Source organism: Pangasianodon hypophthalmus, chromosome 17 (assembly GCF_027358585.1).
Source record: "Pangasianodon hypophthalmus isolate fPanHyp1 chromosome 17, fPanHyp1.pri, whole genome shotgun sequence".
In the NCBI taxonomy this organism is placed as follows: Eukaryota; Metazoa; Chordata; class Actinopteri; order Siluriformes; family Pangasiidae; genus Pangasianodon; species Pangasianodon hypophthalmus.
The window spans coordinates 16,163,243-16,178,418 of NC_069726.1; the positions used below are offsets into that span (position 1 = coordinate 16,163,243).

The 15,176-nt window shown below is 37.9% G+C and overlaps 1 protein-coding gene and 1 long non-coding RNA gene across 3 annotated transcripts in view; one reads left to right on the forward strand and one right to left on the reverse strand.

The window, feature by feature from the left end:
* The window catches only part of wrn (WRN RecQ like helicase), a 29,349-nt gene extending 19,619 nt beyond the window's left edge, over positions 1-9,730 (forward strand). For both annotated transcript variants that reach the window (XM_026941830.3, XM_053241169.1), the window contains exons 25-35: positions 69-135; positions 287-354; positions 498-576; positions 811-923; positions 1,405-1,519; positions 1,666-1,803; positions 2,326-2,488; positions 3,201-3,361; positions 4,874-5,005; positions 5,315-5,458; positions 9,486-9,730. In XM_026941830.3, the coding sequence (XP_026797631.3) occupies positions 69-135; positions 287-354; positions 498-576; positions 811-923; positions 1,405-1,519; positions 1,666-1,803; positions 2,326-2,488; positions 3,201-3,361; positions 4,874-5,005; positions 5,315-5,458; positions 9,486-9,599 (1,294 nt within the window). In that variant the 3' untranslated portion in view covers positions 9,600-9,730. The remainder of the gene's footprint in view (positions 1-68; positions 136-286; positions 355-497; positions 577-810; positions 924-1,404; positions 1,520-1,665; positions 1,804-2,325; positions 2,489-3,200; positions 3,362-4,873; positions 5,006-5,314; positions 5,459-9,485) is intronic.
* Positions 2,384-4,823, reverse strand: LOC113543538 (uncharacterized). The gene is made up of 3 exons (XR_004579831.2): positions 3,822-4,823; positions 3,175-3,345; positions 2,384-2,507 (listed from the first exon to the last, which is right to left on the reverse strand). It is a non-coding gene; the product is annotated as an uncharacterized LOC113543538 (long non-coding RNA).
* Positions 9,731-15,176: the final 5,446 nt, after the last annotated feature.

Below are 15,176 nucleotides of genomic sequence, written 5' to 3' on the forward strand. Positions count from 1 at the left end.
AAAGCTCTTTATCATTATAACACAAGAGAGCATCAGTACGTGTTTGTGTTCTTGATATTTGTCTTAAGGAAAAAAACAGATCCGAAACCTGTTGTGGTTGATGTTCAAGGCCAGGCTCTCCCAAGCACAGCTCAGGTTAGTGTTGATCAACGTAGGCACTTAATCCCTACTGACTCATGTATTTTATTATTCACCACTGCAAACCCAATTTTCTGTTTAACACAATACAATATAGGGAAGTGTTTGTGTTCCTAATCATCCTTTACACTTCCTCTATCTATTGCAGGGAACAAATTTCAGGTCTCAGGTGGACTCCAGGGCTGTGGTCAAGAATGACGGAACATCACATTATAGGTATAGTGAATTTATGTGGCCAAACACCATTTGTAAGGTTATGTCTCTGTTTAGCTGCATTATGGTGGGTCATTTAGGTCAGTATGTTTTAAAGTGATTATTGAATTAGTTGTCCAAAAGTTCATGTTATTGCTGCCACTCAGGTCAGTTCCGGGTTTGCTGCCTGTACCTAAAGCCACGCCACAGCCTCCTGCAGTCTCTGCCAGAGAAATGGAGTTACAGGTGCTGTGCCTTACTGCTATCAGTTTTATCTAGCAAAAAAAGCATCTAGTCATTTTGTTGACCTTTTAGTTTTATACCCCCAAAACATGAATTGGATAGTACCAAGAATTTTAATGAATAGGACAGATGGGACATTTTTACAATGTAGCACCAAAATTATATTGCCTTCCTAAAATAGAGGAAATGGATCATCTCAGTTCATCCTGTCTCTCTGTATGTTGCAATCTGTTGAAGACTGAGCTGTACAGCAAGCTGGTATCTGAGAGGCAGAAGCTAGCCAGCATGAAAGACATCCCTCCTGCCATACTGGCCACCAACAAAATCCTCCTGGACCTGGCCAAGTTAAGGTATAGTGAAGTGATGCTAAACAGAAGATCAAAATGATTTTTGAATCTCACACACATGCTTACAGAGGTAGAAATGTGTACGGACATGTGCACTCACCATCCTCTTTATTAGGAACTATGCCACACTACTACTGGGTAGGGCCAGCCTTTGCTTTTAAAACACCTCAATTCATCACAAGGATTTGGAAACACGTCGAGATTCTGGTTCATGTTGATCTGAATGCATCACATAATTGCTGCAGATTTGTCAGTTGGGAAAGCTATTGAAGTACACTGAAATGCTGAAGGCAATGTTTTTTTTTTGTTTGTTTTGTTTTTTTTTAGTGTGAACATTAACTGAAGCTCTTGACCTGTATCTGCATGATTTTATGTACTGCGCTGCTGCCACATGATTGGAATGAGTTATTTGATTGCGTGGTGGTTTCATTGTGTGTATGTGTGTGTGTGTGTGTGTGTGTGTGTGTGTGTGTGTATCTCCCAGGCCCTGCTCAGTAGCCAAGCTGAAGCTGGTGGATGGTGTGTCTGAGGCTAAAGCAGCCATGTTGGCTCCTCTACTCCAGACCATCACAGACTTCTGCCAGATACACAACCTGCAGGTAAACATCACTGCAAGCCTTATTTATAAGCCTATAAAATATTTATTTATGTGATATTCCTATCTGCGTGAGTGTGGTTGTGTGAAATGAAATGGCAAAGTTATGTATTTGCTCATATGAACCTGCTCTCTCTCTTGTGTTTATAGGAGGCTGTGACTTCCAGCTCTTCTACTTCCTGTGCTGAACAGACACACAGTACACAGACAGGAAAAGCCTCAGCACTGCCTCTGTCTGACAGCGTGGCCATGACTTACAGACTTTTCCAGATTGATGGCAAAAGCATGGTAGGGTGCAGCCATCCTAGCCTACTTTGAGTGCTTTTCCACTTTTGGCTTTTAACAAAAAAACCTAATCAGGATAGCAAAAATCAAATGTCATAATGTGCTACACAAATAATACTGGAATTTAGTTATTAATGTTTTATGATTTTTAATGAAGTGCGCCTATTCAATTTTTCAGAGTTCTGCTTGGAGCAGATTTTTATTTATTTATTTAATGGAAGTGCATTACTATGTATACTCTACATAATGCACTGATTTAGGGAGTAGGAAGACATTCCTACAAATCATCCTGAGCAAGGAAGTAACATTGCAAGAGAGGAAGACTTTTTTTTCTATGAGAACAAAGTTTTTTGCTGAACTTTTATGCTTCTGTAAAGACTACTCATTGATATTTTTTGGATAGTTGGTAACCATCTGACAATATTTACTGTTGGAATGATATCATTTCTGTGTGTGAAACAGCAGCGTGGCTGACAGAAGGATTTGACATCCGTGTGCATCTGCTCTGTTTGTATGTACATGCAGAGACAAGTAGCTGATGCTCGTAGCTTGCCCATGGCAGTGGTGGAATCTCATCTGCTACAGGCTCAGAAGGCAGGCCAGCCTCTGGACAGTGAGCGAGCCGGCCTGTCTTCATCTGTATTCAACACCATCACACGCATCCTCTCCTCTCCTCCTCTCAGCTCGGGTAACACAGAGATCTAATGCTTATATATAGAAAATGACTGTTATACCAGAAATCATATAGCCATACACTCCTGGGCAAAAAATAAAACAGGCCAAGCCCAAAATGGCAAAATATGAAGCTTTTAATGGTCTTAACAACAAATCATTGGTCAGGAAATTAGCAAGAATTAAACAAATAGATAAAGGAAGTTAGTATGGGATAGCTTTTCCCTTTGATTTCTTTACACGTTTAAGCCTTGTGGCCCTTGATGGACTGCATCAGGTGTGGCAGATAACCAAATAATGACTAATCTTTTATGAAAAAACATCCCAGATGATACTTATGGAAAATTTTGTACACCCAGCCAGACATGTGTTAGTTTGAATTTTACATCAAACATGTTAATCATTATCATGATTTTACCTTTGCATACAAGAAGACTATATAAGTGAATTTCTCTGTTTCTAGCTTTTCCCCAAACAGTTCACTGTAGCAAAAATAAACCAGCAAATGGTGGCACAGGAGCTCTCAGGAGTGCATTTGTTTAATTCTTGCTAATTTTCTGACCAGTGATTTGTTGTTAAGACCATTAAAAGCTTAATATTTGCCATTTTGGGCTTGGCTGATTTTTTTTTTTTTTTTGCCCAGGAGTGTACAATGTAAATATATGTTTTGTGCTGATTTTGGTGTGAAAATTAAAGTCCTACCTCTTTCTTTTCTGGCTGTGTTGCAGATCTCACTGACTTTAAGAACATTCGTGCTGTGGTGCCAGAGGACATCAGCACTTTTCTCCTCAGGCTGTGTGTTGCTAAGCTACAGAATGAAGGCTTTCCAAAGCCACAGCCTGTCAATCTGCCATCAGAACAGCACCAGATCACCTGGATAGAGCCTCAGGTTAGTGCTGGTGCAAATGCTAATCAAGTTTTGAGCTCAGTGGGTCCAGAAACATTTACTGATTAACCATTTTAGCACTGCATTGGTTTGTTTTCTTTTAGCGTGTCAGAATCCAGGCTGTTCAATTCTGAAGAGTCAACAGCAGAGGGCAGCAAAGTGCTGTCTGCTTAGTGTCTTGCACCTCTTTCACCTCAAGGAGTAAGGCCTTCAGGTTACAAAAGGACAAGTCTTTAGCAGAAAACAGTAGTAGCAGCCATCTTAAATCTGTATCCCTTCTTCCTCAGATATAATTCTATAATTATATATAACTTTAATATAGTTCCAGTTTGATTTGTATTTTCAAAAGAGATTTCTTTATAAATGGCATTACTGAGACAAGCGATGTGTTTTGAGGCAAGTAAGTGATGATTTAGAAATGCAGTTGTGAAATGCATGGCTAAATCAGAGGCTATAAACTTACCTTATGTTTTAGCTTTGGGGCTCCAGGGCAAAAATAAAGAATTCAGTATTCCAGAGGTGCCAACATCTGTGGTTTAGCCATACCCCCCTTGCTACGGTGATATGGGAGAACTGCAAAGTATGCTTTTCTGTTTAAGCAAAAGCAGCTAATAAAACTTGCCTGGTGGAAAGCCAGTTAACTAAAGGAAAAGATGTGGGAAGTGAAAGAGACAGTTACTTTCACTATGTGTAGATGAACTTTGACCTGTGAATTTCCGAACCTCTGTCTTTTGAGCCAATAGAAAACAAAAAGGCGGGACTGTGGTGTCTTTGGTCAGTAAAATATGGTTGAGCCGGTAACTATTGTGTAGCGTTCACGCCATTGCCTTGCTGTTTTCTTACTGTTATTGTCAGGGAAAAAAAAAACAATAAACCATCAAATACATTAGGGAATTTGTGGTAGAATCCTGTTTTTTTTTTTTTTCTTTCTGCCTTGTTGGCAACTTTGTCACTTCTGCTATTCCATCACAACGTCTATTAATTACTTCTAAGGTTACTTATGTTACAACTCTGGAGGAATGAGACCATTATATGTTGATTGAACGGACCCAGATTTCTATTGCTGTGATGTTTAAATGCAAACTTTAGAACAAAAAGCCTGTAACGTTTGCTCCACTGACCCCAGTGCAGTCTTGCAGGAAATGAGTGTGAGTCTTGCATGCACAGTTCTTTAAGAATGCTGTGTCTTTGAGCTCTTGTTATCTCTATACATTGTTACCTCTTAAAACCTTCATTAAGAGAGAGGAGGGGTAGAAAAGGAGGTGTCTGACATCTGCTTCCCTCCTTCCACTCTGATTACTGCAGACCTGTTTTGGGTTGCTGGGAGTGTTCATATCACCAAAAATGATTTTTGGCTCACGTGGTGCCATCATTTTTGACAGGCCAAAGTTCTTCTATATACAATCTATATAAACACTGATTCTATGAATAAAATAGTGAAAGTGTAAATAATGACAATTCTAATGGGTTTTAAAAGGAAAGTAACTGAAGTAAGTCTTCTCTTATTTCACTCAGGAAAAGCTTGTCCAGGCAGATGGTGCTGGTAAAGCCGTCACTTCAGGGCTCCGAACACACCAGCTGGAGCCAGAGCTGGACAATATGGACATGAGCGATGATGAACTCTTTAGTGAACTTCCCATGCCTGAGGTATCATCCTTTCCTTCATTTGCTTTTTTCATTCAGTCTGTCATTCTCTAATTTGTGCAATCATTCAGCCATTGCCAGTTTAACAAAGAATATGTTTGTGTTTATAAACACAAAATTTTAGAGCTTTGAAGTTTCTGACAAATCTGTGATTTTAAGATATCAGTCATAAAATTTCACACTTTTTCATTTTAGCATTCCCATTTTATATATATATATATATATATATATATATATATATATATATATATATATATATAAAACACCAAAGGGGTCTATAGTAAAGCAGTTTCTCTCACACACTGTGTTTAGGATGCAGGGCCGACCAGCAGTGTTGCTCAGTGTAATGTAGAAGATGCCGGGCCTTCTAAAAGCAGTGGAATTGAACTGGCTTCCTGGAACCAGGAGAACCTGGACAGAGACACTCAGGATCTGTTTAGCGTTTCACCAGTTAAGGTATTCCTCAAAATGCACTAAACATTAGTTATCCTTTCACCTCTACATAACACTATTGTATTTCTGCAAACATTAAGCTCAGTATCGGCCACAAATGAGTTATAATTTTTTGTCATAAATTGTAAATATTGTATATGTAAATAAATGCAGGATAGACCCTTCCATCTGGTAGTATACAGAACTAAAATTATTTAAAGGTTTATAGTTAACGATTTAACCTTGTTGACAGTTTATTGTGATAAAATGTTTTCCAAAAAACTGCTGAATTTGCTAATCAGACCTGTCTGAGGTTTGCCTGCATGTGGCCTAATATTCTAATCAGCTTGATTGACATTCCTTCATCTCCCAGCCGGCTACACCACTCAAGCAGGAACAATACCCAGTGGGACAAGCAGGAAGAACTTTGCAATGTTCCATTCTACAAGTACCTGCCAAGTAATAGATAATAACTGATAATTCTTTGATAAATCTGAATGATAGGATTATCACAGAAGGCTATATGTTACCAGTTTAGCTTTTGGGGCCTGAAAACAATGGTTGCAGTTTTAAGAAAGCTTGTTTAGGAGGGACAAAACATCAGTCTTGTGACTGTGACTACGTCAGCGTTTCTCGTAATTAGCTCTGCCCACTTCGTATCGGAAAGGGGGAAAATTCTGGCAAAGAATATTATACATGGGATGGTAGCCTCATGTATTATTCATACTTTACATATGCTGCTTTTAGTCCATTTGAATCAAACCTTGGTGTGGTTCACTTGAGCAGGTGAGTACACAGCAGTCACACTTGGGTATGGACCAAAACAATCGATCCATGAGCATGTGAGCAGTGTAGTCTCTGCTCAGGAACTCAGGCATAGTTCCATTGCAGTGACAAAGTGATTTAACCCTGATTTGAGTTCCTTCAGAAAGTGAACTCAACATGCCTCGTGTTTTTGGGTTGCAGGTAACTTTACTTATTTATTTATTTATGTATGTATGCATGTATGTATGTATGTATGTATGTATGTATGTATGTATTTAGTAGGCATAAGCTGCTAAACCGAGCCGCAGATGCAAACTGAACCAAAGGACAGAGCTGTAGTGGTGTAGAAATGTGATGTGTTCTGACTACTTAGACTGACAAACATAAAGAGAAAATAAATCTGGATGCAATACACATAATGCTTTAAAGTAGCTACTGAAATGATGTCTCCCATGCTCAGATAATTTCTGTGATTTCTGTCCACACTTGGTTTGTTTTGATTGTGTTTTTCCATCACTGTATTTATAACCAATGACAATTACAAAGACATTTTCAGCCCTACACACCCCTCAGCCAACATTTTTTGGGGTTACTTCCAAACCAAATAGCAAACAAACTAAATGTATCAATGTATAAACTGACTCTCCAGACAGGTTAATGACAGGAAAGTGACCTAATGGACTTTTTTTTTTTACAAAGTAATTAGTGACCACATGAAAAATCAGACTGATTTGTGTAGTAGGTTGTATCACCTCTCCTGACATCCAAAGATTATCACATGCCTATTGCATTGCATACAAAGCCTTCTTTGAGCTTACAGCATTGCTGAGTGACTGAGTGTACTCTGAGCAACCTCTTTCTTGTGTTGCATGTATATGCAGATACAGACTTGCATAGACTGGAACCTAAACCTGAACCTCTTCTGTAGCTATGAGATCTAATTATAAGCTCTGCTACTTTGGTTTTGGTGTTGGTTTCATGGTTTCAGTGACCTTTTCCATGTCCTCTCCTCTAAAGGACAGCTTTAAAACAGGTGAGTGAATATAAAACAGCAGTTGAGCTAATGTAGGTCTAATGGGCGTGCAGCGTGAAGTGCTTTGTTTATTTGCGACCGTGGCCTCTGGGACCTGACCTCTGCCCCGAGGCTAATGACACGCGACAGGATCGATCGGGCCGTCACGACCACCTCTAACAAGATGAGTGCAGTGGTGTAGCTTAGCTCAGAGGGTGTGGCTTAGCTTCTGTCTGACCCCTGACTGCCCTCACACACACACACTCACGCCACATCTGGGGTTTCATCCCCTCCTGCCGTAAATTTCCCGTCTAGTCCAGAGCTCCTTGCTGGACATAAAAGTAGAGGTATTGTCATGGGACAAAAGTAGAGCTTTCTTTGTGTTGCTTCTTCCTGTTCTCTTATTTCTCACTGAAAGTCACAGTACGCTATAAAATAAAACAGTTGGAGAATGGCACCTATTTTTGCATTTGAATATCAGCTGTTGATTGATATTTAGCCATACGTGCCATATAATAGTGAAATAACAAATTTGTAAACATAAAAAAATAAGATTAAAACCAAATTTTTACGTCACTACTCATTACAACCATTCTCATGCCAGCACAAACAGCATCTATTGTTATTCAAAATGTTCTTAACTAGCCACAGTATATCTTGACCTGGACATTTATGGTGATATAAGCAGGTTTTAGAGGCCATACATCAACGTTCTTTTGTGCCGCATTGACACAAATCTATGGATCAATATGTGAGCATGAGGGTTCGTTTCTAAATAGATAAACTCCTCAATCTGCTGCATCCTGTCTGGAACGGCGCTGGTGAGGTCATTAAGATTAAGGCTATGGCCATTAAAGAGAGAGGAAACTCATGAGGGCCAGAAAACAATGCAATGCATAGAGATAGATAAATAAGTGGTTTACCTGAAATTATGTCGGATGTTAAATCGGTGGTAGTTATAATTTATAAGTTAAGTTTACAAATTAAATTATGTATGGAAAACATGGGGCAAAACACTTTGACCCAGAGAACTCAAGCCACCCTGGTTGAATTGCATCTAATACATAATAATAATGATAATAATAATAATAATAATAATAATAATGTTTTCACCGCTGCTGTTTTGGGAGACTGCAAAGACAAGCTGAAATCAAAACTGGCCATTTTACCATGCTCATTAATGGGCACATTGCGCTTTTACTGTATCACTCTCTTAAATTTATCATGATCATCTATCAAAAGTGCAATGACTTTTTCATCTGTAAATGTTTTTCTTATAAAGTATGATTAAGCAATAATTTTTTATAACTGAAACACAACAAAATGAATAATCAAAATTAAAATGCATTAAATGATGGGGGCAGTTGGAAGAAAAAGATTGAAGACAGTTTGAAGAAGAAGCTTCTGTTTGTTACCAATTCTGATCGCTTTAACAGATTTTCTATTTTTGCGAGATTCCGGTATAAAATTTAACATTACGTGGGCTCATGAGAGTATGGCGCAAGAGAAAAGAGTTTGCTCTGTTGTGGAGCGATGCTACAGCCATCCATGGCTGAGATCCAAGAGAGCAAACCTGGCTGTTGTCTCTGGGTGGGAGGAGCATACACTCTCTCTGCTGTCAGTTAGATTTTTTACAACATCGATCTATCATTAGAGGATCTTCATTGTATAATTTGACATGGAGCACACATATGATCACACAATCTGTTATAGAATTCAGGCAAGATTTTATTTGGATCACACCATACAGTGCGACACTCATCTTAAAAGGCCTCTGAAATATTTAAGCCTAAAACTAGTTGTAGTGTCTCAACAGTGATGCACTACTTATGCATGATCAGACAGTAGTGGTGATGTACAACAGCGTGCTTTTTTTCTCTCTTTTCTATTAGTACAAGTTTTAATTTACAGCGTAGGACATGAATATGCTCAGTTGTGTACTCAGTCTGGCACTGTGTGATTTTTAAAGTATGATAAAATTCCAGATATTAATATCTGACAAGAAAGATATTAATTCTTTATGACTAGACTTTTGCTGCAGTGATCTAAGAAAGGAAAAAAACACACAAAAAGAGAAAAAACAAATATATGAGCATATTAAATATCCGTGCGAGATTGTGGTCAAGTTAGTGAGTGTAGAAATAATATTAATTACATTTACCCTCTCCTTGCATTAATTCACGTCATTTCCTTATAGAATTGAAATGAAGAGTACTGCACTGGTTTAAAAAAAAAAAAAAAAGACTGCTTTAATATAATCTCTTATCCCCACAGACCAAAAGCCAGGTGCCAAAGAGGAAGCTGCCTGACTGGACGGAAGCACCGACAGACTCTCTTAATCCTGCTACATCAAAAAAGAACAAAAAAAAGAAAGGACTCTTCATGTGACTTTCAGTAAAATAACACAAGTGTATATAGTTTTTCAGAAATCATTTCTGAGATTTTTTGCACAAAAAATACACTTTTGAAAACACTCTTTTGATACTTTTTGCTAAATAAATTGATCTTATTTATGTCTATTTTTTTATTGTAGGAGTGTGAATCTGCCTCTTTTAGACAATAAGCTATACTTCATACATATTTTACGATACGATACAGGTAAACAAGTAACAAATCTATATACTTCTGTTAACTACTGATCCAATACAATTCGGTTCAGCACGGACAAGCCCAGTTCAGTTCAGTTAAATTTAGGATTTCCACCACAGGACAGTCTTCAGGACAGAGGAGTTTACACCTTCCATTTTCTCTGTAACATGATAATCTGCAATTTTCAACAGTCAGGTTTTAACTGTTTTCCTTTTCGATTCAATCCGTATTCGATTGTGGCTTGCAAATCAATGCAGCTGTCGTAGATTAAAAAAAAAATCTGTATGTAGATTTTCCTATTCAAATCAGTTTTTCTTTACACCCCTATTTTATTGATATTAAGCATAGGCATTTTTGTACATATTTGATTCCAGTGTTAAGAGTAAAAATGACTTAGGAGATGATACGTCATTCAGACCAAATGGTAAGACCTGTAAAATACAGAGCTGCACTGGGAATAGAAATAGTTCCTGTGTAAAGGGTTAATCCTGTGTGAGGTAAAGCTCTCCTGGCTACCCTGCTGTCTTTTCAGATTAAGTTGTCCTTGGATTACTAGTCAAAGATAGTGGCTTATCCTGGTGCACAGCAATGCTCTGGGCTTCAAAGGAGACCGAATGTTGGAGCTATTGAACTTTGCATGTTTTTACAAAAACTGGTGAAGCAGTGTCTAAGGTGCATGGTTTCTCTAAGTCAAGCCAGCATTTAGGTGTTTCTCTTTGCCTCCTGGGCATTGTTAAAAAAAAAGGAGTTTGCCTGTAAAGCATCGTTTATAGGAAAGCCTTCGGATCAAGAATGAGCAAGGAGGTATATAAAATAGCTGTGGAGTAATCTTGGCAATATACCCAAACATAGATTCATTTAACTAACTTTTAATATGGTATATTGTGCACATGCTCAACTTTGCTGTTTTACACTTTACAAGTTTTCCATGCTGTGCATTGAACCAGCTCATTAGACAGCAGCTGATGATTGAAATGAATGCTTCTCCCAACCCAAGTAAAGCGTGATTGCTTCTCTAATGCAATCAAGTGTTTTTTCAGCCTTTTTTTGCCTTTCGCATACTGATATTGTCATGACCAGCATCTGTAATCCCAGCTTTTTATGCATTCTCATGTCTCAGGAAATTATAAGTCAGACAAATCTAACAAGATTTTATCAAAAAATAATATATTATATGAGTGCCCAGGCTTACACATTGCCATTCTTTGAAGTGGACTAGTGCTGTGGTTTTCATAGTGGTGATCTGAGAGTCCTAACCAGAGGGTCTGCTGCTTTTTAATTTTGTTACAGTGGTGGAAATCACAACACACCATTATCAAAGTCGTAATAATTATTGTGTTTTTGTGGTTATTAACCTGTTTAACAGGTTACTTTAGTTAAATGGATTTAATCCAAACCTTAATAACTCAAAGCATATGTAAATAATGTCTCATCCTGGGTGTATTCCCACCTCACGCTCAGTGTTCCCAGGATAGTCTCTTGATCCATTGCTTACTAAAGATAAATGAATGTGTTCTATGAATGCAAAGTTCAGGAATAAAAAGCTGTAAGTCGCCACTAAATAGCCCGAATATTATTGTACATTTATATAATGAGCTGAAAAGTTGGAAGGCTGGATCATGTTCATAAAATAACATTCTGTATTGAGGGGATTTTTTTTCAGTTAAAGGGGTCCCTGGCTGTGAAAATTTGAGAATCCAGTGGACTAGGGAAAGTGAAAATCCATCATTAGCAGTGTTTCACTGTGGAGGCCTTGAGGAAATGGTGTTGTCGTCGCGTCTGGGGAATCCCACACAGCTGTTTCCGTCATGTCACACGCCCTCAGGTCAGATGTGCTAGTAGTCAGTGAGGCTGAAAGACTGTTTCGGGAGCAGGTGGACGGCAGGCGCCACTGCCACTCCCAGCTGCCCAGGGCACAGGCGCTTGTGGTCATGCTCTGGGCCAGGACATGCAGTGTGATTGGCCCTGCCATGCTAATTCACAGGGTGAGGTTAAAGGCTGTGGTGAGATTCAACTAAACATGTGTTGGTGCTATGGCTGAGATATTGTGTTTGGCTTCACTGCTTTCTCTGTCATACTGTACAAGCAAAAAAAAAAAAAAAAAACATGAACGGCTGCTGGGACAAACAACAGAAACTGTAGACTTGTTATTGTAATGTGATTCTCGTGTCATGAATACATTCATTGGAGTTATACTGATACAGTTGTGTGTGGATTTTCTAAGCCATGGTGTCATGTGAGAGGATTGTATTCTTACTTACAGTAGCTGAAGCATTTTATTTGAATATAAAGTAATTTATACTAATTTTGAAAGAGAATTAAAATCTTTTTTCCATTTAACTAGGAAATGCTGATACATAGCCAAAAAAAAAAACCCTAACCGTAAGTCATTAGCATTATGATTTATTTGGAGGCTTCTTCACTGCCAGGAACCACCACATTAGCTTCCTTTACAGCAGCCCAAGATGCATCTCTAATACTGCTGCATCATACACTTTGCTACAGCAGAAAAAAAAATCCTGAAACATAAAACAACCAGTGCTTTAAATAATAATAATATAATGCGCCTTTCTTACACTCAAGGTGCTACAACAGTATAAAACAACAATAAAAGAAACAACATAATAGCAATCACAATGACAACACAATAACGACAGTGACAACAACAACTGTAGATTATAACTCAAAAGCTTCACTAAAGAGATATGTTTTGAGAAATTTCTTAAAACAATCAAAAGATGGAGCATTCCTAATAGGAAGAGGCAGAGAATTCCACAACCTGGGAGCAATACAAGAGAATGATCTCCCACCCATAGGTTTGAGTTTACAGCGAGGCTGGCACAGAGTAAGAGAACCAAATTACAAATATACTCTGGGGCCAGCCCATGTACTGCTTTATAAGTTAAGATAAGAACTTTGAAATCAATACGTGATTGAACTGGAAGCCAGTGTAGTTTAGAAAGCACAGGAGTGATATGACTGCGGGATGGTGTGTAAGTTAAAACACGAGTTAAATCCCTGGATGTTCTGTGTATTGCAGCAGGAATGAAGGTATTTGGTAATGCTGTTACATGACTACAATGGTATGGTTGTGGTATGACTACAATGGTATGGTTGTGGTATGACTACAATGGTATGGTAATCAGAAAAGTTCTTTTTAATGAAAACAGACAGGTATGTGTGTCATTGCTTACCTTCGTATTCTTGTTTTAATTTACTTCTGATGATTTTTCATAAAAAAGGTCAAAGACTTTGGGCAGGAACTGAGTCTAATTACTCTGTTGTATGGTTCAGTAATGATTCGGTTTAAAAAAGCGGCTTCCTACAATTGCTCATCAGTTGTTCATCCAATGGAGCAGTGTTTCTCAGGTGTCTCCAGGGGGTCAGTGATTTTTTTTAATGTAGTTACATTGGTGTAAATTAGCCTGTTTGATTGGTCACTTGAATTGAATAAATCAAACTTCAAAAACAAGTAGCCTATAAATAAGGGGGGTCTGTGGAATTTATTTTACAGTTGAATGGGTCACTAGCTACAAAAAGTTTGCGAACCTGCAATGGAGAGTATCAAATGAATCTTGAACTCTTCACCTGATGTTCCTGACCATCCATTGAGTTTGGATAAAAGTGCCAGCTGGAGTATTCGCTTACAATCTGATCTCACTTGGTATGACAAATGCATTTCTCACAATCATTGTGTTGTTCTGGTCAGAGTATGAGTACCACTTAGATTACTCATATTACTGCGGGTTGCTTTCATGCAAGTTTGAGACAATGGGCCTAAAACCAGATCTGATGATAACCTTAAACAACAAAATGCTTCTTGTTGTCTTTACCATATCACCTGCATTTCATTTCAGCACAGTGAACTATGACAATAAATGAAGTTAAAGGTGTACTCCTGCGTTTTTAATCCTAATCTCTGTTAGAGACTTGAACAAGGCCCATGTTGTGAACAGAGTACGTGATCATGAATAACAGGGTGCCAACGTGATGATAGGAATCAGTCCCTGAGGCAAACTTTTTTTTTTTGGGCAAAGGCTTAAGAAAGAAAAGGAACCCTCCATGCCACACCCTCACCACACATTGCACTATTCATACTATTTCGACCCACGGTGTTCCAAATTTCCCTGTAGAGAAAGACTCGGTACAGTAGACTCAGTGGCCTGCAAGGCAAGGTTTTCAGTCGGAATCCACTTAGGGGGTCTAGGTAGTCAGTTCCACTATTTCCTACACACTATGCCCCTGTTTTTATTACCAAAAGCGATTCAGTCAGTCAGTGTGCAGTATAAATACAGCTGTATCACACTTATGCATTGCTGTCTTTGAGGAGTATTTCCATTGACCTTTGTGTTACTGTAAATTATGCTACGCTGCAGTATCCAAAATTTTTTTTTGTTGTTGTTGGCTCTTAGTTTTTAAACTAATTGCATTTTTAAGTCTAAAATGTCCAACTAAATGTCCGTACAATGTGAAATTATGCTGGTATTTGGGTATCATGGGGTTATAACATAAAAACTTTTCCAGAATTTTCTAGTAAATATCTTTTTCTAACCTTATCTATGAAAGCAAGACACTACGGGTAGAAACGACAATTTTGGTCACCTCAGTTATTTTTTGCATCTATAACACATGTTCTCTTAAACCACTGCATTATTTGATGCTTAGCAACTTTGAATCATTTCTGAATTTTATACAGTTTATAACCCTTATAAACCACACCAACTAGAGTGGAAACATATTAAACCACATTGTATTTAAAAAAAATTGTCCCTAAAATAATTTTTTCTCCATTCAGAACCAAACATCTCAGTTTCTGGATAATTTCTACATTCATGAAATTTTACATGTTAAATCCTATCCCTAATTAGAACAATATTACAGAGGAATTTCACAAAATTTTTAATTATTTTATCAGATTTACACTGTAAAATATTTTTTAAAATAACAATTCCACCAAAGTTGTCTGTAAAAGTCTTTTTCTTGAGAGTGTCTTCACAGTGAAATAAATATTTTAATTCTAACAACACTGAAAGACTAGATTTTTAGTTTTATTAAGTATGCACATAATACTTGGCATTATTAAAGATATCTATTGTGATATCTATTGTTGTTTTATTGCCCTATTTAGCTGCAGTGTTTTGCCTTAAACATGCATTTAACTGATAATATAATGCTGTTTATATTTTGAATATCAGATTGCTTTAATGAAGGATGTTAATGCACATTCGGTGATAAATGATGCCACAGTTGATTGGAGGCTGTGAAGAGGGAAATCCTCTCACACAAGGCTCAGATTTTCTCCTTGGGCAACTCCGCCCTCTCCAGTAGCAGTGCAAGTGTGCACTCCGAGTGAACACAGTCGGCTTAAAGTGCCCT